This window comes from Mercenaria mercenaria, chromosome 4 (genome assembly GCF_021730395.1).
Source record: "Mercenaria mercenaria strain notata chromosome 4, MADL_Memer_1, whole genome shotgun sequence".
In the NCBI taxonomy this organism is placed as follows: Eukaryota; Metazoa; Mollusca; class Bivalvia; order Venerida; family Veneridae; genus Mercenaria; species Mercenaria mercenaria.
This window is the reverse complement of record NC_069364.1, coordinates 60459507-60483504: the sequence shown is the minus strand read 5'-3', so window position 1 is coordinate 60483504 and position 23998 is coordinate 60459507. Positions and strand designations below refer to the sequence as shown.

The 23998-nt window shown below is 35.2% G+C and overlaps 1 protein-coding gene across 2 annotated transcripts; it reads right to left on the bottom strand.

The window, feature by feature from the left end:
* Positions 1–6: 6 nt before the first annotated feature.
* Positions 7–10282, bottom strand: LOC123551881 (uncharacterized). 2 transcript variants are annotated; one of them, XM_053541420.1, is made up of 8 exons: positions 10162–10282; positions 6210–6888; positions 4886–4939; positions 4187–4678; positions 3946–4002; positions 3135–3620; positions 2805–2850; positions 7–2385 (listed from the first exon to the last, which is right to left on the bottom strand). In XM_053541420.1, exons 2-8 carry the CDS (start codon positions 6880–6882, stop codon positions 1563–1565), a joined length of 2631 nt encoding a protein of 876 aa, XP_053397395.1. In that variant the 5' UTR covers positions 6883–6888; positions 10162–10282; the 3' UTR covers positions 7–1562. The 2 variants fall into 2 exon arrangements, with proteins under 2 accessions (XP_053397395.1, XP_053397396.1); XM_053541421.1 differs by having other exon boundaries at positions 3135–3431.
* Positions 10283–23998: the final 13716 nt, after the last annotated feature.

Genomic DNA, 23998 nt, shown 5'->3' with positions numbered 1-23998 from the left:
GAAAGCTACAAATTAATTATGTTTATTTAATCATATTTCACAGAAACTCTTAGCATTGAAAGTCTCACAATGCTTTCAATTTGTCAATATGAGATAATTTAAAATTAGTTGAAATAATACCCAAAGGAAGTAGTAATTTTACCAGCAACAGTTCTGGTAAACAACTGCTTACTTTAAAATTTGTGTTGCATTTATCTCGTATGTACAATTTAATGGGAATGTTGTTCTTCGTGTCAAGTTGTGTACCTCGGGTATTATTTGGTATTTACTCCCACCCTTCAACCACTTCTCTTCTCCCTCTTGTCAAAAAAATTGTTCTTTCAGTTTAAAGTATCCGTACTACACGCCTTCAGAACTCGCACCCCAGTCGAGGTAAATATGGAAATCAATTATTTCCCAATTTGAAATGTATTTTGTTGCTCATTGTAGATAGACCATTTGGTTTCTGATCAATAAGTAGAGAATGCTTGGTTTGTCAAAGCTCAGACTTCATAGGACGATTGCCTGTGGTAAGAAGTGGACCCCTTTTGTTTTGCTTAATGTAAAACTTCAAAAGAGTGCTTGTGGTCAGTAGATTACCTCTACTTTTTCGGGGGTGGGGTGGGTAGTAGATCAAAAGTCAAGGTTACAGAGGCTTGGAGACTGAAAAAGTGTTTATTCTCAATAACTAAAGAACGCTTTGGCTAATAGTCGTCAAACTTCGTAGAATATTGCCTGTGGTCAGTAGATTTCCTCTACTTTTTCGGGGGTGGAGTGGGTAGTAGATCAAAGGTCAAGGTTACAGAGGCTTCAAGACTGAAAAAAAGTTTACTCTCAATAACTAAAGAACGCTTTAGATAATAGTCGTCAAACTTCATAGGATATTGCCTGTGGTCATCAGATGACCCATATTTTTTTTGGCAGTCAGTAGGTATGATCACAGTGACCTCTAGACTGAAAACGGTTTCCACCCAATTATTAAAGCAAACTTTGGCTGTCAGTCTTGTTAGGATTGTTGGCTGTAGACAGTAGATGATTCCAGATGTTTCTGGTCAAAGGCCAATGTCACAGTATACAAAGTTACATATCGACTTGCCTCCGACAGGCCATCATCGGTACATATGTGTTTTACAAACAGCTGGTCAACAAGTAACCATATTATACATTGACAGGAAGTGGGGGCAACATTGTCCTATGGATCATAAAGATAATCATATGCCCCCTCTGAAATTTGGTATTCATTTATTTAACCTTCTTTTAATGTTTTAGAGTAGTAGTGTATTGATGTCCTCTGACAACTCTTACAGTTTGATCATACATATATTTATTTTCATTCCATGTCTGCACAACATTCATATGATTTTATTGCACAAAATGACATGGTGGTCTAACAATCGATTTCCAGTGATTTTTAATAAAAAGAGTTTAGAAGCAGTAGAAAAGTATTTGGTGAGAAAAAGTATCTCCACCATTCACCATTTGTTAGCTCCTTTTATAAGCTCTGAAGGTCCGTACTTTAATAATTGAATGTCTTTAATGCTAGTACACTGACACCTAGAATGAGGACACCAATGCAACTGAATTCAAGCAAGTTCGAACACAGTGATTGTATTTCCTACACTGTGTGAAGCAATTAGTGAAGACCGCTCTTCATCAAAACAAATGGATTCTCCCAATGTGTCATCATCTGTAAGAAGGTCTAGAATGCACTTTCCATCGGCACTGACTTGAACTACACCATTTGCGCAAAGGACAAGAACATTACCATTGCGATCAATGCACACCCCGTCACAACTGTTCAGTTGTAATTCCGATACCATAGTACCTCTTGTGTCCGTTGTGATCAACCCTGACCACTCATATTTAGTGATAGCCATTCTCTTCGTTACGTACAGCATTTCCCCATCTCGACTCACTGCCATACCTGATATTGGATTCGGAGGACCAATGTCTATACTACGTTCATGTTGGCCATTCCTATCGTAGACCTGAACATTTCCAAGTGCGGCAACGTATAACTTTTCTTCATGACCTGCAATACTGAAACATGAATGATCAGTATCTACAGTCATTGTCAGGTTTATGTTACCTGAGACGTTTATAAACTGTAAAGTTGTTATCATTGAAACCACTGCTACATTTTCACCTAGATAACAAAGACCCAATGGCATGGTTGGTAGATCTCGTACATGAACAACACTGTACCTTTGGTCGAGTTTCTTGATGTTCACATTTAGTTCATCTATTACCAATAATTCTCCTGACGGTAGTATACAGATACCAGATATTATGCACTGGAAACGGTCACTTAACTGCTGAACTGGATAGGTGTTCTCACTTTGTACAGACCACACATGTCGGTCAGTTGAAGTATTTCTAGTAGCTGAAGTAGGCTTTCTTGTTGATCTAAAAAAAGATTAAAATTATTCATTTTACTGTGCGGGGAAGGATGTGTGGTTAATCTCGCATTAATACAAGTATAGGTCATATGGAGACTTCCTAGCTTTTAGTGCTGGAGGAAGACCACAGGTGCCCATCCAGACATTATTTCGTCACAGGAGGACAACACCTGTGTAGAACCACTGACCTTCCGTAATCCAGCTGAAAGGATTCATTACATGATGTTTCAAAGTTTTTTCATATATACTATACAAGCGAAATGTGTAAGGTTAAATGAGCTTATTTATACGAACATGCACATAGCATGGTTACAAAACGAAATACTTTTAGATTCCGTGTATACTCACCCGTTCATAGTCACCTGCTAGTGTATTTCATGTATGATTTTATTATTCTACTGAATTAAAGAGACAGACACAACTCACCTAGTTGTTGACTCACTTTTGTAAGGCATCTGTGTATCTTGTATATCTATAGATAAATGAATAAGTAAATAAATAAATATAGAATATAATGTCATTTCGAAAAAGATAACATGGATAACCTTAATACAAATAATTCTAAAACCAGATAAGAAAAACGGCGTTAAACCCAAAAGAAACAGCATCTAACGCCAATTTTTTGTTAACTTGCAGCATTTTAAAACAGAAACGACATGTTTCAGACATGCCAATGTTTGCAAGTAAAAGGGAATTGAAATGTAAATTAAAACTAGTAAACAAAAGGGCACATACATAAATTACATTATTTCTTACCATTAACATCCATTTGTTCTTGCTTTACTTTTGGTTCAACAGAACGAGTACGCGACAACTGCACAGCACTATCAAGAAGTGGATGTTTCGGCAAAAGTTTAGACCATTCACCAAATATTCCTTGCTGCATTGTAATTACTATCCTCCAGCATCCATCCATTACAGCTGCGTTAAGTAGGTCAAACTTTCTGAACCATTTGTTTGCTTCCGTTTCGTCAAACTTCATGTATCCTGCCAGATTTTCAATTAGAATAGCCAAGGTGTCTGTTTGACGGACATATTTCAACTCCTCGGGCTCTGTCAAGAGAAGGAAATTCTCATCTTGATATGCTTTCAAGAGACTTATCGCAAGTGTAGTCTTTCCACTCCCCTTTGGTCCGCAGATAACAAGAACCTTGTTGTCATTGAACTTCATCTTGGCCTTTTGCATAAGTTGAACGTTTTTGTACTCCAGTTTATGCTGACGCAAATAGCATTGCGACATATCTAGTAAAAGCATATTTAGAAAACATAAAAACGTTTGCAAAGTTCGTTATTAAAAATAAAATATCTTAGTCAGTAACCAGTAATTAAGAACTCGGAATCAAATTTAAATATTTATGTCCATATTTTACTTATTATAACAAGTATTTGTTCTAGGGATTTTTGTAAAATAAAAACAGGACAGTCATGAAAACGTTTCTAGCAATAAGTTGCCTATATATTTGTTACATGTGATAGAAATAATGTTGCATAGCATACAAGCATGTACAACAAAACTCGCGAGCAATCTGACACCGGCTGAGCCAATTAAAACGCCTGAAATTCTTACCCAACATGTTCTTGTAAACTGAATCACAAGGCTCTGTGCACAGTCTTCTAGTTTGTTCTGTAATAGTAAGATTTACAACTTCAATGTAGATGGAGAAACCATTATTTGATTTACAGATGCCAGTCGATTAAATTAGTTGGAACAGGTATTTTCTTAAAATTTATCTTTGAATGCTTCTAATTGTTTAGCTTTCTTTTAAAAGGTGCAATGTTTATAGCTTTATTAATGAACCACTGCATACCATTAGTCAGGTCAATTGGTTCCTTTTCTGTTGTTCCAGGACAAACTGTTACTGCATGGTCAAGCATATCGTGTTCATGGTTGCGCCTGCATTCCTCTAGCAGCTTACTGCTTGACACTATAACAACATCAATTAGTCCATGCTTTTGTCCTTTTCCTGTCGTTTGCATGATGTTGTCCAGGACAATTACCATTGCAGTAGCCTTACTTTCATCATAAGCATCTTTCCCGAATGGATACTTGAAAACAACCAACTCTGCATCTTCGAACCCTATATGTGACCAGTCTGAAGGATCAGTAACTTCCAGAGAATATTCCATAGAGTAGGACATATCTTTAATCGCACGCAAAGCATATATGTATGCTTTCATGCTATCATAGGATGATACAAGAACCCAATGATTAGCTTTCAGATGTCTGGTTATTTTGTCCGCATCTTCGCATATGGGAATTGTCTGGTTTGAAAACCGTTCAAACGAGGCCGCAAAATTATCTGTAAATACAATTAAAAATGACTGTACTGCAAAACAGGTCTATAAAACAGAGTTACACATTGTATAGATTCATATAATGCTTACTTCTGACACTTTAAATTCTTCTTTTTTTATTCCGAGAACAATTTCAGAACATCAAAGAAAACAGAAAGCAGACCATACTATAAGTGATATATAATGTAGGGAAACAATACAGCAAAACATACCTTTAAGCTTCTCTAAGCGTGGATCAAGAGTTCTCATCCGCTTCATTGGTATCCCTTTAATTTATGAATAAATATTTACATTAGGGTCTTGAGTAGTAATCAAATAGCAAATGCATTTACTGTAATCTGCGTTGCATATTTTATGATGAAATACTTACATATTCCTAAATACACATTAAAAAAAGAACAAAAGCGAATTTGTTGAATCAACATTACAAAATAACTCCTCCTTTTTTTAGCTCACCTGAGCACACAGTGCTCAATGTAAACTGTGTCCGGCGTCCGTCATCGTCCGTGGATCGTGCGTAGTCCATCGTGAACAATTTGACTATTAACACTGGAAGGTCACAATTTTGGCCAAATCGTAATGCAACTTTGTGAGAATGTCATTCTCAATAAAATCTCGGATGTGTTTGGTTAATCTAAGGTTAGAACCTAAGGCATAAGGTCAATTAATAGGAAAGCTTTGTTTAAACTCCAGAGGCCACATTTTACCTTATTTTCATAAAACTTTAGTCAGAATTTTTGTTTCTATAAACAGTAGTGTAAGTTCAAATCGGTTAACTTCAGGTTAAAAACTAGGTCACTATAGATCAAATCATAGAAAAACCATGATTACACTCTAGAGACCACATTTTCCATTTTATATTCATAAAAATTTGTCAGAATGTTTGTCACCATGAAATATATGTCGGTTTACCTGAAATCTTTTAGAATACAAGGTCATGTCAAAGAAAAATTCGACTTTATTTTAAGAACGGCTTAGAGGTGTTACTTTTTCTATTATTTGATCTTCATAAAACTTTGTCAGAATCTTTATCTCTATGAAACCTAGGTCAAGTTCGAAATGGATTATCAAGGTAAAAAACTACGTCACTGCGTCAAAGAACAGAAATACATTTTTTAACAATTAAAAGGCACATTTTCTCCTTGACCTTTCAGAGACTTGGTCGGAATGTTTTCTGTTTTAAATGTAGGATAAATTTGTTACTTGGTCATGTGGGGAAAAACTAGTTCATTAGGTCAAATTATAGCAAACTCTTTGTAAAAACAGTCTGCGCATTTACTGAACACCTCCCGTTTATATTATTTTAGATCTGGATGTGTTTTACGATAACACTATTTGACCGATTTATTACTTGTTTCTTTTAAGATTTAGCAAGAAATCATCGAAGACACCAGTCTGATTAAATTCATTTCCTACTAAACACTACGCACTGGATCTGCTTAACACGTCAAGTATTTTCAAATATACTTTGAAAAATGGATGATAATAAAGAATATAAGAATATACATATTTCTAAAAATAGACTAATTGTAATACCTGATCGAGCTGTCTGTTTCACTGTTAATGAGGTAAGTGCGTCTCTACTGAATCTCGAATCCACACCAACTATGTCGATCTGCTGTCTTAACTCCTTCATTTCTTTCTTTATCTCAGTATTCCAAGTTGCAAGACATCCAGTTATATTTGGCATCGCGTTCGATTTCACCGTATTTATCTCGATTTGAATCAAATTTTGAAAACGCTGCCCGCTAGATGTGTCCCTGTATGCATTCCTTGCAATCAAGAGCGTAGCGTTTTCCAATGAGAGCCATGCATCTCTAAATTCGTGTTCAGATATTTCAGTAGTGCTTGATTTATGCTGCAGCTCGTTCCTTACCATTCGAATTTCAGCCAAGGCGTCATGCTCTTCTTGTTTAAGCTCAACACGGAACATTTCCTTCAAAATAACGGAAAGCAACGAAATATCCCAATCGTTTAGATCAGATTTATCAAATGTTTTGCAGATACTATTGTGCTGGTCTTCTCTTATCTTCTTCCAACGCAAAAGCTGATCAATATAGGACTTTTTTGATTGCAGAAAACTTCCAATTTTGAAAGTCTGTGAATTAGCTGGGAACGCTTGTTCTGCCAGTGTCAAGAGGAGCTGGCGTTGTGGTCTAGGACATATGTCAATCACAAAGATTACAAGACGATTATAATAGTCAGACATTGTGCTCTGAAATATAAATAGCGACATATACTATATCTTGTACTGTGTTTGTGTCATTTTTCAGTATGACTTTTTTTTACCAAATTTTGAAAAAGGCATATTATTTTGTGTCCCAGCCGTCCAAAAATCAGAACAGTCTTTTTATACTAAATCTGATTGTTCTGCTGATTATTTGACGGTTTTTAATCTAGGCTTAACAAAAAATTGCTTGTTTCCGGTAACATGCTAAAAATAGGGTAGGTAGGTCCGACGGTATTTTATTTTGGACCATTTTTGTTGAGTGGAACATTTCGTTTACTTTTGTCATTTACAGTAAATGTTTAGCCGATTCTATATAAGATGTAGGGTTATCACGTATTTTGAAACGGGGGAGTTCACATTTTTCCTTTCTAAAATACATTTGAAGTTACAAAGTGCACTAGAATCTAAGGCCAATAGAATGTAGCATTCCACAAAATTCATAGAAAACTTATTCACTTTTTTACTTTGACTTTCTGCATATATAATGGTATAATAATAATGTAAAGCTATCAAAGTTCTTAGATTACAAAATTACTACAAGTTTAAGCATGACCTCTTGAGTTATCATTAGAAAAAAAACTTCAAGAAATATAGATATGACCATATTGATACTTAACTACTAGTTATCAGAACAGAACTATTTGCACATATATGCGATTGTGTTCTTTTAAGAAATTTACAAAACTTATTACAAAGCTTATTAAGGTATTGGACCCGTAATAGAGTACCTCCTTTTTGAAGAGTATTCAATTCCTACCATAAACCTACTTTGACTGCAATTTTCAGGGGGCGTAGGTTCAAGCCCCACTGGGACCAAAAATTTCCCCCCATATTTTCCTTTTTTTCTAGTAAGTTTTACTTCTTTCAAGACTTATTATGGATGTATTGTACAAAAGTAGAAAATTTTCATTTTATAAGCAATTTCTTGCTGTTCAAAGTGAATTTACCTCTGAATCAGGAGGGGTAGAGTTAGACATCTTTAAAAATACTGAGTTACATGCGGTAAAAGTTCTCTATTTTGCCTTCATTCTTTAGATTACATATTGTGGAAGAAATGCAGGTAGGTTTTACTTCTGCCCCAAGGTTATTTTTGAACATAGTGAGCAAAATTCAAAACAGTCCCACAGGATTCGACCTTAATTTTTCACTGTTGGAGTTAGAATTCTGTCTCATTAAATCTGTTTACTTGAGACACCCTAGAAAAAAATATTTACAGTCTTATTTTGTGTTTTATAATTGTTTAACAATAGTTTGATGTTTCTTTTATCAAAATTAATGCTATAATGAATTCTCTGCAAACATTTTAGATAGTGGCCATCACATTGAAATTTGTCTCTACTTGAGCTTGAGAAATACCATAAATTATACAAAATTTACGAAAAACGGCACGGTAAAAGTTGTTTAAAATTTGCAACATAGTGCGAAACATGGTCAATTTTAAGAATATACCAAGCAAATGCCATTTTTTAAACATTACTATCATGACTATTACGGGTCCAATACTTTAAGTCGCCATATGACCTATAATTGTGCCAGTGTGACGTTAAAAGAAAATAATACAAAAGAACAAACAAAACAAAACAAAACAAAACAAAACAAAACAAACAAACAAACAAACAAAAAACAAAACAAAAACAAAAAACAACAGAAATACAAAGCTTTGGTTATTTTGTTATTTGATACATGAATATGATCCTAAATATATATATAAAAAAAAACAATTAAATAAATGAAGAAGACCAATCACTCTCAATACAGTTTTTTTTTCAATAATATAGAAGGATGGATGGAGTCGCCACCTGCATGCCATTTCATGGCGAACATGTGTACCAAATTATATGAAAATCCGTTGTAGGGTTAAAATATTGGGCGGACATGAAATACTGCCTTTATATCATTTCGACATGACTGAATGTTGGGGGTCTTCTCCTCCACGCAAAATGAATGAACATTTTTGATGATTTGGCGAGCATCATCACTATATTTGTAACGTGTTGAAGCCATTAAGCGGTACCTAAAACTAATCGGCAAGTATTTTTGACTAGCTAACCCATCATTAACAAATCGAATCAATGAACTGCACAATTTTCTTGTGCAATGTGTGCCGAAACAAACGATTATAAAAAAATAAAATATGTGAACTTACCAAGGCTCGAACCTGGCACCAGATCAGAAAGAAAATGCCTCCGTACTGTATACCCTACCCTTAGGTATTCTACGATAACAATGCGTTACATGACGGAAGAATATACTAACCGTTTCAAACGCGCATTTCATACTAAAAACGCTAGTGCGGTAACATGTTACTATGTATCAAACAATGGTAATTATCTTCATTGATACCGCACTTTTCTTTAATAATCTTATCTTAGAAAAACACGCGTAATATTCATAGTATTTTCAAAACGTAACACAAAAAAATCTTGTTGAACTTCCATGGTTGAAGTTCCGTTACTAGATTAAAAAACCAACCGATGTTATGAAAATCTATGTCAATCGCAACTTTAACTACACGATTCGCTAAATGTGAAAATCGCATAATGTGCAAATGATATAAAATAACAGAACGATTCATGACCAATGTACATTTCAAATTAAAAGATCGTATACAAGATGAATTTTATTCATCATTTCGAGTTTTAGTGTAAAATTGTGATTTTTTTAAATTTGTTTTTGTTGTTTACGTTTCGCCAAACATGTGCCCACTGTCGTGACCTCTAGACCGGATGTTCATTAGGAAGGTCAAGCAAGTTTTTTCTGTAACGTTGACGAAAGCATAAAATATGTTGATAATCTCAGCAATATGGAATATTGAGACAATGTGTCTGGTGCACGATGGAAGATAAATTATCGCTTGTTCAATATGCTACATACCCATTCACCGAACTGCGCGTTTAAGTTGAGAAATGTACGATTGAAACGGGTTAGTATAATTTCCCGTTCACGACCATGGTTCTTATAGAATACCTAGGGGTAGGGTATAACACGTACGGAGGCATTTTCTTTCTGATCTGGTGCCAGTGGGCTCGAACCTCGAAAAGCAAGTTTTTTTATGCCAACTCCATATCCTTTTGGTCATGCATTCGCTTAGATTCAACGATAACTTATATCGCCTTACTATGTATTGCATGTACGTTCCTAACCTTTTTTGGCGAATCAACTGTCCCGCATAAATTAGTCAAGGCTCAAAAAACGTGGTCGAACTATACCTGTTCTTATGTTATTAATGACCACATACCAATACTTTTATACACGCACCTTTTGTCATTTATATATCCTTAATCCATATATCAGGCACCCATACTAACAGGTGAACTATATACAATATGTTTTTATTACCCAAAAAGAACCGCACATACACACAAAAACAATATCTACATGTTTATCACAAGTACAATATTGAGTATGAATTATTATTAGAAACTATTTTAAAAACCCAAAAGCTAAATTTAGCAACAAATCAGTAAATAGAACATTCCTAACATACCAGATATACAGTAAATGTGTAGGAAAACCGCAAAATAGTTGGCGGTTTTTTATTTATATAAATATAACTTTTCAGGAAGAAATTTAATTACACCTGTAATTCTCAAAGAGAGAGAGAGAGAGAGAGAGAGAGAGAGAGAGTGCGTGTTCCTTTCGATTGTCGTTTATAATATAATAAAGTGTTTAAAGTGTAAGAGGAGTATTAACCAGGGGTATCTTATATCCGCTTCCCTCCGTCTCAGTTAAGCAACAATTCATGACATTTATATTGTTTAAGATTTATTTAAGGAACAAAAAAAAAAGCCATAACACCGTGTTAGGTCCTTATTAAAATGTATATTTTATCGTTTTTATAAAATTTCGTAGTTAACTCATTTAAGATTGAAGTATTTGAAAAGCTGAATATCTAATATATTGATTTCTACACAGACTGCATTTGCAGGCGCGGGTCCAGGACAGGTTTTTTGGTGGTGGTGGTGGAGGGAGAGTGGGTGGAGGGGGGGGGGGGGTGCGAAATTCTAGCAACTGCTTACTTTTTATTCAACATACATAGCATGTATTATAAGCAATGTAACGTATAATACGATAGATATACACGTACAATACAACTTTAACAATATATGACAATGGATTGAGCAACAACATCCTTGAGGGCGTATAATGTTATCACTGCATCAATGTCAATATCTATATCCTGATGGACATAAGCAGGTCGAGAACATTGAACCTATTATCTCCTATTGTGCTCCTTAATTTGTTCCTGATTAAATTTTGGAAAGAGTTTGCTCTCTCGACTGAGCTTGACGTAACTGATGTAAGCATCATGATGTGCAAAATCATGTATTGGGATACATCAGGTTACACACACTCTGTCTCATCTGCTATCTTTGCTTTTAAGTAGTCTGACTTCATTTCATTGTTTGACCAAAGTCGTTGCCACAACCCTAATTCCTAGCGAAAGATAGATGGTGTCGCAAGTTTCTTCATTCATCAAAATTGTAATGGTTATACTTTGGAATCAGAATTAGGGCCTGTACTGCTTGTTTGAAAAGGTTGCTAAACCTCAAATTGATCTGGCTCAATAACGCGCCAACAAAGGGCAAATTAATTGCTCGATGAAAGTATTCATTAGGAGTAGACGATAGAACGTTGCTTCTTTGAGTCTGCCTTTCACAGCGTCTAGGGGGTTCAAGGTATATTAGCAGCTGATGCCATCTGTGCTGTCAAAGTAACCTTGTCATATTCGCCGTCGCCTTCTGTAAGTTCTGCAACAGTTGACTTGACATCTTCGACCATTTTATATGTTCGGATTATATCTAATGTGGAGCTTCCTGCTTAGTCCACTGAAATAGGCACTATACTGATGAACAGTTTGAAAACATACGATTAAGGCTGGATCCGTAATCTTCTTCAGCAGTCCGTTGGTGTCTACAACGGCCTTGGCGTCCCAGCCAGCTTCCAATGACGATATGGCTTCTAGGCACACCAACAAAGCCTCGTACATTCATCGAAATAATTCAGTTATGTGTGTTTCTCGACCTATCTCGTCTTGAACAACTTGAACTTGCTCTTCCCTATTTGCTCAACATGCGTCTTGTTCACCTCGTCTGTTGTTGATTCAAGTCTCATGCTTCGTTTCGGAGAATACTTGAAAAACACGCCTAGTTAGTTGTTTCAGGGATCGGCACATACTGTGATCGAGACCAACTTTTGTGAAAGCCTGAATAATTTTCTCAGAAATTGCAGCAGATGTAATCTCTTCATTTGCCACAAATTCCAAGAGTCTCTCAACAGGCCTCGAATCAGGTGTAGTATACCTCAGAACAATGACAAATTGCTGCTGTCCGTTACTTCATCACACCGAAATCCAAAATATGGACCAATAGTTTGTGACCTGACTTCGTCCACCATTGTCTATTGAATGAACGTCTTTATACAATGCAGCATCTCATTCTGTGCTGTTTTTGACGTGTATGATTGAATCTTTGCACACGATGAAAGCTATTCTTGCAGTACACTGTCATCGGCATCAACAGGAAATTGTAGCAAATCCTTGAATGTTTAAACTAGTGGTCAATGACGTAACGTCGTCCCGATGTGAACGAAGAGCAATTCCTTGCCTCCCACAATCGCAAGTACAAGTATTTTACGGTTTCTTGCCATCTGTGGTCATTGTCGTTGTCTTCTGGGTCCTCTTGACACTTTCAAACTTCTCCATAGCGTTTAAGTGATAAATGCACGCGGAATGTGCTTTCATATCTTCAATAGCGTCTTTTAAATTAGGGAAGGGTTCCGCGATGAACTTCTTTGACCGCCTTTGTTAAGTATCTGGAAACAAAACACATGCTAGGCAGTACAATCCGTCATCTTCTTTGAGCATTAAATAAAACTGAAAGTCTTGAACCAATTTCGTTTACAATATTGTTTCAGTTAACCCGTTTTATTCTGTTTGTCCTTAACCAATTTAGGAGGAAAGTTGGAAGAATGCTCTGGCTCCCTCTCAAGTAAAAGTTTGAACTTCATAGCATCCGAAAATATATAGCGGGATCATAGTTCTTAACATTTAAGAATGGTACCTGATGTTGACTATCGACGTTAGTTTGCTGAGGATTCGACGAGAGAGAGAGTAGCGCTTTACTAAGTTATCAATGGCCTGTGGCAGGGGCCAGTTACGCATTTGGCCCGGGTACGTTTTTTTTTTAAATAAAATAGATAGATGTACTTCACAGGCATATATATTCAACTTGTTATTTATGATGTTTGTAGAACTAAGGATTCCTGCCGTACGAGTAACTGTTGTATAAAATAAATATGTGTTTGAATCGATTTTCCTAGTTCCGTGTAGACAGCCGGGTATTAAATCTTACCTGAGGTAACGGAAGTCAAACGAAATGGAAACGGTCATCCATCCATCCAGATTCAGCTCAAAGTTGCAGAAAAAGTAAACGGTTATAAGACACTTTTCTTCCCACCGTTATTTTCGTCTGGTCACATGCTTTAAAAATATACATGTGTTTTAGGTCAGTTATTTGTAGATAACTTACGGTACAGGTCGCAGAAGGTGTGCATTTTGGAACATTTTTGCCTTAAAATGTAGTGTCCTGAAACCGTTTTACTCGTTTTTATCACACAGAAGCAACAGAATCGGCAGGCTGAAAATGTAACATAATGAAGTTCTAAGTATATGCAATATATCCGCTTAACACTTGCCTTGAATTTATCAAAACTGGATTTTTTTTAATGATTTTTTTTTGCACTAGTATCAGTGCACATTTATGGAATTTTCAAATCTACTGTCCCTTGCCCCCATGTACATTTCTATCCTGCGGATGTGTGGAATGTTCGTCCGGAGTATGTGGTCTTGGGTGCGATTGTCGCTAGGCTGTGGTCCTGTAGTGGGACTGTCATTAGGCTGTGGTCTTGTGGTGGGACTGTTATTAGTCTGTGGCCTTGTGGTGGGACTGTCCCTAGGATGTGGTCTTGTGGTGGGACCGTCGCAAGGCTGTTGTCTTGTGGTGGGACTGTCGCTAGGCTGTGGTTTTGTTGTGGGACTGTCGCTAGGATGTGGTCTTGTTGTGGGACTGTCGCAAGGCTGTGATCTTGTTGTGGGACTGTCGCTAGGATGTAGTCTTGTTGTGGTACCGTCGCTAGGCTTAGGTCTTGTGTTGGGGCTGTCGCTAGGCTGTGGTCTATTTTGTGGGACTGTCTCTAGGATGTGGTCTTGTGGTGGGACCTGTCGCTAGGCTGTTGACTGACGGCAGGCTGTGAACTGCAAATAAGACAATGTGTCATGAAAATGCACGTGTTTGGTGGGCATATCATATGATTTAAACTAAGCAGTTATTTAGTCAATAAAATTCAAAGGGTACTAACTTTAAGTTTAAATATTATAGCATTTTCTTAATGTATGTTCCTCTTCACGTTGTTTTCAATTATTACATGATATAAGCCTGCAATGTAAAATACACTGCGTTCATGTAAAGTATAAAGATATCAATCTCGGTTTGATTAAGACTTCATTGACTTTGACATTGGCTTTCTTCCAGATTTCCGAAAAAAAAAACAGCAACAAAAACACGACAAAAAGCATACCAGAATGAAAGGGGAAAGATAAAGCTATACCAAGGCGCTATCTTAAAAATGTTTTATGCAACAAAAGTCTGTTAAGGTAACAAAATAGTTAAAACTCTATTGTTATCTTCAAACAGATTCAACTCCGCCATCAATACTTCGAATGAGCCAAATCTTTTCATATGCTGTTTGGCAGTCTCATAAACTACGAAAGTGTATCACAAATTAGAAATCAGAGTTATAAAGAATTCAATTAATTTTGATTCTTCGATTGATTCCTATTAAGTGATATACATTTTTGTAATTAAAGAAAGGATTAATTTCTTACAAAAACTGTGATACTCTTTTATAGGTTACACTTCAAAGAAGCAGACTGCCAATGTTCATGCAATTTCTTCATAAATAAAGGAATTGAATTACTTCAGTTGTGAATTTCTGTTCTAAGAAAAAGACGAAAATGTGTTATATAAATTTTATCCTAAGTCCTCCATCGAAGTTTGAACTTCAGTTAATAGATCGACAGTTTTAACATTATTTATCATATTTAAAAAGGGCAATTATCAATTAAGGGAAGTAGAAAAGTGGACGTATGATGCGATATGGTACTGACATAGAAATTGTGGACTCATTCAATTATTTAGGATTCGTTTTAAGCAGTAACGGTTCATTAAGACGCGGCATTAACGCGCTGTCTAGCAAGACCACAAAATCAATGGATTCACTATTAACACTCATGAAAGACATCAATATGCCGATAAATATTAAATTTAACTTGTTCGATGCATATGTCACATCCATCCTCTGCTACAGTTCTGAGGTATGGGGCTTCTCGTCGGCCGAAGTGGTGGAACGTGTGCACCGTAAATTCATTAAATGAATCCTGAACGTTTAGACAGCTACAAGCACTCATGGCATATACGCAGAATCCGGAAGGCACCCACTGATTATTAACAGAAAATGCAAGTTTATAAAATACTGGTTCAAACTTGTTAATAGTGATCAAAATAACTGTATTATGTCACACATATATCGATTGTTACTAAAAGGCGTCGAAAATGGAACTAAAAACTGGCTTTATAAAGTTAAAACGTTGTTAAATGAAATTGGTTTCGGAGAAGTATGGATGTACCTCAACTCAGTTAACGTTAAACACTTTATGGTTACATTAAAAAACAGGATTAAAGACATGTATATTGCTGAATGGCGACAAAGCTTAAACAATAGCCCTTCACCGATGCTATTCAAAGAATTGAAAGACTCATTTCAATTATCTGAGTACCTATTATTAGTTGAAAACTGTAAATATAGGCATATTTTAACAAAGTTGCGTTTGTCATCTCACTGTTTTGAGATAGAACAAGGCAGATATAGGAATATAAATAGAAATGAACTTTTATGCACATTATGTAACAAACAATCAATTGAAGATGAATTCCATTTTACCTTGGAGTGCCCAGTCTATAGTGATCTTCGTGTACAATTGATACCATTTAGATATAGGAACAGACCTAGCATGTTTAAATTCATTGAACTATTAACATCCAAAAATAGAGTGATACTTAATAGACTAGCTTTATTTTTGCTGAAAGCGTTTGATAAACGTAAGACATTGTTAAATGCTGTAGCACCTTGACAAATTTATATCAATTCGATCATGATGTAATATGTGTTAATCTCATCTATTATTCTCTCTATTACATGCATTTATGTTCTCTTGTAGAAATAAATGGTGTTATTTTTTGGTGATATATATGCACTTGTTGTCATGTTGAAAGAGATTACTTGTCGGCTATTATTCATCATTATTTGCATTCCGTTATACGGTTTGTTTCGTTTATCAATTATCTACACACTTGGCGGCAAAAAATACGAGAAGTCCGTGCATGTATTTGCCACGCCCTTGAACAAGTTTGCTAGCTGAAATCGTCCGAACAACATCGCTTTCCCGTATTTTTCTCAATAGGAGTTTCTAGGGTTTTGGTGCGCGGATTACAAATATATCTGTCGCGACTTTCTTTAAGCAACGAACATTTCTAGTGTAGGACTGGATGCGAAGACATTTTTAACTTTGTTTTTTTGCAGTTAAAGTTTAAATTGTCCGTTCTAAAGTGAGCATAAATATTTTTATTATTGACCCACACCTATTTCGATAAAGCCTTCCTTTGCATTACGATACAACGGCTGTATCAAAAATCAAAAACGCTCACATGTCTAGCTTGGTCAGGAGTATCTGCCGAAAATATTTGCCATCGAATGACCATGTCTTATATTGGTGTTGCAGGGTTTAACCGGCTGCAACCCTGTTAGAGGGGACCTTGTACCAAAATATGGTCGGTCATTGATACATATCCTTGCACTGACTGTGACTTAGTTTAGCAGGGTGACTCCTCCCGGCCAAGTTGGTGTTATGCCGTTCGGGAGGAGGGTTTTTTAATATGTATGAGTAGGGCCGTACATATCTTTATAATTCTGTGTGGATCAACTTTGCTTCATACCTCTAACAACATATGTGGGTCTTGTATGTTTAACTTGACCCCCTCTGCTAACTGGAAGCGCCTGTAAACCAGCTCTTTATTTTGTCTGTGGCTCCCTACTTATGCTACCATTAGTCCGTTTATCAGAACAGTCTTTTGCTTAGATGGTATTTAATCTTTCGCGTTATCACGCGATCCTCCCCGGCATTCGAGTCCGAAGTAATTCTTTTCGAACCTTTGTTAGAGGGGACCTTGATCAGAAATGGTCGGTCATTCACCAGTATCTTCGTAATGGCTGTTTCTTAGTTTAGCAGGGTTAATATTGATAATAATGGCAAGACCGGAAAAACAAAATCCTTTGCTACATACCTCTAACACATTGGTCTGATTATAAATAGAAGACCACCTGCTATATCTGGTAGCGCTTCCTGCTTCTTTATTAACATATCAATAGTGCAGTCTTTCCTGGATATTATTTTTGCGTTAACATTACTGTCGCGATCCAACCCCTTTTTCGTTAAAATATGCAAAATATTACAGTGGTAATTCTATTAGAAACTAAATATAAAAGCAATTATTGCATGATTTCTTCGCTACCAGTCTTATTTGTAGTTCCTATTACCTTTCGGGAATGTGCTGAGCAATTCGCCTCACTTTCTCATCGGCTGTGAATGGAGAAATCTCTGCCATTTGCCAGTTCCTTCATGGTCAGTCTATAAAATAGGCTTCTGCCACTTTTCGTTGCCTGTAAGTTGCTATGCCATTTAGCTAGTGATTATTCATTTCTTAAAATTTAAACATGCTATATGCCATGATATCAATGAAATAAAGTCGCGGCCATTTCCCATCTACTTTGTGTTTGTTGTTTGTGCATGTTAATAAGAATAGTTAAGAATATTTGTACTGACGTCGTAAAACGACATAGCTATAGCGAACCTCATGAAATATCTGTATGTTCTACCTTGATCTCAACCGATCTTAAGCTGGCCCTTGCATCATGAATTAGACAGCCACCTGCCTTTGGCAACTCATGGGTTCATTCCTTTGTGGGTTGCTTAACACAGATCTGGCTGTATACTTTGTAACAGAGAGGTCGTGATGTTGCACTTGGGCGGATCCGCATACCTGTAGGTTCAAAGAACATCTCAAGCGACAAAAATCAGACAAGAAAAAATATTCACAAATAAGTTTTGTGTAAGCGTTAAAGTTCTGACCAGGTTAAAATTACCTGAAAGTATTTGGCATACGCTGAATATTACGTATACTTGTAAAAATTTAATTCACATTTTGTATGCGCATGTGCATGATATCGCTATCTCTCTGTTGTTGGTCTTGCTGCCTTCTATTCATAATGGGTTCTACCTGCGCCCATAAAATAAATAGCAGATGGTGTATATCCCCGCGCTTTGTGATTAATATTAATATCATGTACTCTTATAATGTCATGTACTATTTGTACTTTGTGTCTTATTTGTACAATCGATATGCTATATGCATAAGATTTATTCAATAAACTGTGTTATGTTATGTTTATAATTATTCACAAATAATTAGGCCCATCAACCAAGACAGCCAGTCAAAATCCGTTATATTTACCTGGTGAAATAAATCCAAGGATGTGACAACTTATTACACGATTTATTAGGCACACTCAGTATTCGGGCAACACATCAATGCTGCATCGGCATCGAAAATGCATCCTAGACACTATCTTACAAGCAAACCTTTTCTGTTCGTTTGCACTTGTCTTTTTGGTATAGGAGACGTTGGTAAAATTGACTTGTTTATTTAGCAAAATAATGTAGATTTTTTGATGTTTCAAAAGGAAAAACTAACATGTGATAACAAGAATATTACATTTGTGACTTTCTGTATTGAATTTATTAAACTCGTTGAATAAAATTGATAAAATGCTCGCCAGAGCCTCGCACTTTATTATTTTATTAAACTCGTTTTATGAATTCAGTATGAAAAAACACTCATGGAATATCCTTTGTATAAAGTTATTATGTGGATTAACGTATTACAAACTTACATTGGTCGATTTTAGTGGCTGTGTCGGGGCCGGGGGCGTATGATTTGATAAATAATGAGGTAAGCAGTTTATGCTAAAATAATTGTTTTTTATTGTGCAACTAGAATAGAAAAAAAAAGCTTTAGGTATTAAGCCCGAAGTGAGCGTAAATATGTGTGATGACCAGATGTTAAAGTTTCCATTACTTGATGGAAAACCGAATTCTGATTAACCACTTTTAAGCAATAATTTACCGTAGCAACGATTCAATTCTAAAAGTATAGATAGTATTTCTTATCTTTACATAAAGTGATTTGAATATGGCGGCTTATTTATGCCATTTCGTTATTTCGTTCTGTCGAAATGTTTATTGAATCAAAACGATTTCAGTTCTGTTAACGATCCTAAAGTATTGCCTAATGCAGGCTAAAATAATTAGGTTCCACAGCTATGTTAGCGTATTGGATATGACCCTTATTGTTTCGAAACAGATTGCACCAGGACCATGTTCTAATCTTTAGCCTACTTTGCCATTGCGATCAGTGCAGACCAAGATCATGGTCTGCAATGTCCATATTCAGTCAGAAAATCTTCAATGAACATCCGTTCAAATAATAAATGGTACTGCCCAAATTGAAAGATAGACCAGTTCATTTTAGAAATTTAGCAAGATAAGGGCTAAGATCGATAACATCATAGTAACAAAAAGTAGTTGTTTAAAATATATTATTTCTACTGTAGAGATACGATACAAATGTATATGAATATATCAACTGTTAATATGACGCGAAGGCATGTTTTTATGACTACAGATGAAACAAATATTCGAGTTTTAGTGGGATGAGCCAAGCAAATGGTATATATCCATATTCTTTACCGTCTAACTGAATAACAATCATTGATAACGTTATTTGAGTGCATTTTTTATTTACAAATAATTTTAATTAGATTAATTGTACAAACCATGTACCTAACTTATTTTTACACGAGAAAATGATGTTATGTCTATAATTGTAACAAGAAATATCTTTAAAAATGATATTCGGAGAATTGTAATAAGGAAAGAAGTTTATGAATTTTTCATCTTTCATCTAACATTCATCTTTCATTTAAGTAAACACCGCACTTTAACAATTTAAATGGTTCTCTTTTAATTTTTCGCAAAGGTTTCGTAGGGTTGCAATTTTGTTTCGTTTATCTTTAGACGAATAATTACAGCAGTAGTTTGATGAAGATTCATGAAGCGGTTCATGAGAAGAGGTCATTAAACGTGTTTATATTTTTAGCTAAATTGGTCCCTATCCCCATTTGTAACAAAATAGCAGGAGACCTTACGATATTGTTACACATCGAGTTTGATAAAAATCCATTACATTTTAGTGGTTAATGCGGAGAAAGGCATATCTACTTTTAGCTATAGTGGTCCCTAATAAGGCTCAAGTTCCTATATAAATAAATTTGGAAGAGGACCTTATACTGATTGATTAGAATACATGAGAAAAAATCAATTAAAGCATTTTTTTATTTATTATTTTTATTTATTTCTAAAATAGGCCAAATGATCCCGCTTTAACAAATGCATATTCGCTATTCATGAATCTTTGGACAATGACGTCACACCTATAAAAAAGTGAAGGTCAAGCAAAACATATAATTATTTCAATATTTCTGTTTCATAAGCAAAGTTTGAACGTAGTCATATCACACAGATAAACTGTATCCAGCGTACCTTCGTTTCAGTGTAATGAGAATCAATCATTATATAGCATATATATAATGAAACAGATTTCAACTGCGTTCAATATTTGCATACCATACTAAAGAAAAATATTCATATATAATAAATCAGTCAAATAATTTATAACAAATATATCAAAGCAAACAAGTACTCATTTTAATATGCAATCTGAATAAGTCACAAAAGCAAGAAACCTTTTCATATACAGACGACAATTGTAACAAGGAAAATCTTTTAAAAAGCACTTTCTTTAATTTGATATATGTTGGTATTTGAACAGGTTTTTATCATATTTATTAAACTTACTTATCATTTTGAGATATATCAATATTCTTGCTAAATATACTAAGCCAAAGTTAGCTTTAAAACTGTGAACAGCGTTTAGAATAAACGCTTTGTCTACATTTCACTCAGCGTAGCACAATCAACAGAGTGAAAGAAATTGACACTCTCGTCCAGTCAGGCAGAGTGTTACATAAATCTTCCATTTTGATAAATTATCTATAATGCGTTATCAAGTAGTTTGATTTGCAAACTGAAGTCACATGGCATAGGTAACGAAAACGAATTTAGACGGTGTCGCCGAAAAACTGATGATGCAGACTGTCTGTGAGAGGTAGATTTATAAATTTCGTACAGAGCAGGTACATGGATTTCCGATTCCGATCATCTGAATGTTTAGGGCGTTCCAAAATGAGGAACAGTGTCCGAGTAGTATTACAAACAAAATCAGTTTATATCAGTTCACACTTATTTGAATGGATGAAACACTGAAACGTCCAGTAAAATCATTAGAGCACACTAATTGCGAAAATTACAATACTTCTTGTTTGATAATTAAGAATATAGTCAAGCCTGTACAACGTTCCAATAGTTTAGGTAAACACTATAGGATGCACACATGCATCTTCTGCCATTCATTTACTATGGGCTCATCCGACCAAAGGTGTAAAGTTACGTATTCATTCAAAACTAACCATCATTGACTGGCCTCTATAGCATGTCTATACAATATTATATATACTAGCATATTAGAAAATACAAAAAATCTTTTGTGGCGGCCCCTCCGATTCGGTTGTGCTTGGCTGGAAAATTAAATTTCCAAAAATATATTGTTATTCCTATTGAACTAAATTCGGTGCTCTGGCAGCATAAGCATCTCCTTGACACCAGACCCGCACTTCAAATGCTTTAGATTTTGTTCTTAGATTTCAACAGATAGATACTGATTCAAAGGAATCTCATACTGACTAAATCAGTTTCCCAAAGCTCAAAACTTGTCCCAAGTTTTGAAGTTACTGACCTTGCCATTGAAACTTCATCTTTATTCATAGGAACAAGGTTAACACTGGTATCAAAAATAAGGAATCTATTACTTACAAAAAAGTGGGGCAAGTGATCTGAAGTCGGCGACCACAACCACCCAATTTCATAAATAATCACAACAAGAGAATGAGAAAGGGATGTTCATTCTATACATTTATTTATCTGTCCCAACAAAAACTTAATAATCTGTCAAGACAATTTTACACATCATTTGACACATGAACATTTAGAAGATTAAAATAACAAATACTTCTGAAAATATTAGCAGTTTTCGAACTTTGGTGATACTAAATACAAAATATTTCTGTTAACCTGCTGATTAAGTATTCATTCCAGTTCCGAACTATCATCAAAGACCAGGTGCATAGAAGTTAAAGTTTGTTGTTAAAGTAGTTCTGCACGTTTGGACATAATTTTTTTCTACCATGTAGAATTTGATTAAACCCTAATGTTTCAAAACTTTAGAATATATTTAGAAAACTCGGCATATAAAAAAGAAAGGGTCGTGTACTCGATTTTTTTCTAGACTTCAAGGAAGTTTTCACAATTGGAGTCTATGGGAAAATCACAATTTTGATATCATTTTCGCTAAGTTTTCTTTATACAATCTACATTTCAATGAAACCTCTCACAGTCGTAATTAAATATATGACCTATAATTCAGTGAAATAAAGGTCCATGTTCTTGTTTTTTGAGATATTTGCCCAAGACTAAAGAGATCCGCGCATTTCAAGCTGATTTTATGAGACTATTTAAAGATCCACGCATTTAAAGCTGATTTTATGACTTTTTCTGGAATTATTTAACGCGTTAGATGTAATCATATTTAAACTTTAGGAAGTAGTAACGTTGTCTTTGTTATAAATTTACCGGTTGTCGTTACTTCATTAAACGGTTTTTCATTTCCGTATGCCGGACCCAGGCTTTATATTCTACGATTTCCGGAGCCCTAGTACAAAGTCATGGCCTCACTTGGAGGCCAAGTTATTGCTTATTATTTTTATTGTATCGTTTATAATGTCTTTGTACGCAGGTGGATATTAAAAAAAACCTGACATGAACATTAGATATAACAATTCGACATGTCGTAAACAAGGATAAAAGTCATTGCTCAAAGGTCGTCACATGTAGGTTCAGTCGTAATATTGTATATATAAAAAAAAGCGCCGTTGTTTAAGGGAACACACTTTTGTGTTCTTATGCTTGACATATAGGTAGCATCTTCATAATGAAATAATAACATGACAGGATTTATCATGAATACTTGGATCATACACCACTACTACAATTTGGGGTCTCATTTTAGCTGATTTTGCAGTTTGTGTGTTTGAATGAAAATATTTTTCTCACATCAAACATGACCCCAACTTTTCTTTTGATTTTTATTCAGCACTGACAATATTCTTCGAGAAAATGTAAGTTATAGACATTTGAAATGGGTCCTGATGTGTGGTGCAGCCATTGGAAATATGTCAATTTTATATAGAATAAAGAAGAACAGCTATATAGTGTGTTGTAACCATACAGATATATCTTCAAAGTGTGATTTAAATGCAATACATAATAATCGTTAAACATCTCCATTGAAAAGTCTTAAAATCCTTCAGTTTGTAAACATAAGGTATGTTTCATTTGTTAATGATATTAAATCGCTCTGGTACAGCAGCTGCTCGAAAGGCATATTGCAAGTTTGGTAATTATAGTACTGATTCTTCATGTATTATTTATAGTTCGATATAATGTAACTATTTATCAGAGGCAGTTGGCCTTCCAAAGCCTAGAAGTTGACTTGATCAATAACACAAGCATTAGTAATCTTAGTTTGGTTTTGAGAGTATGTCTGAGTCAGTTGTTTATGATACATATGGTAGGCATAAAATAGATGCTGTTCTACTTAATGGTATTTTATGTAGAATGGTAAAACACTCTCTTTGTAAAACATATTTTCAGATGTAATGGATAAATTGAGCATGGGAAAAAGTTCTC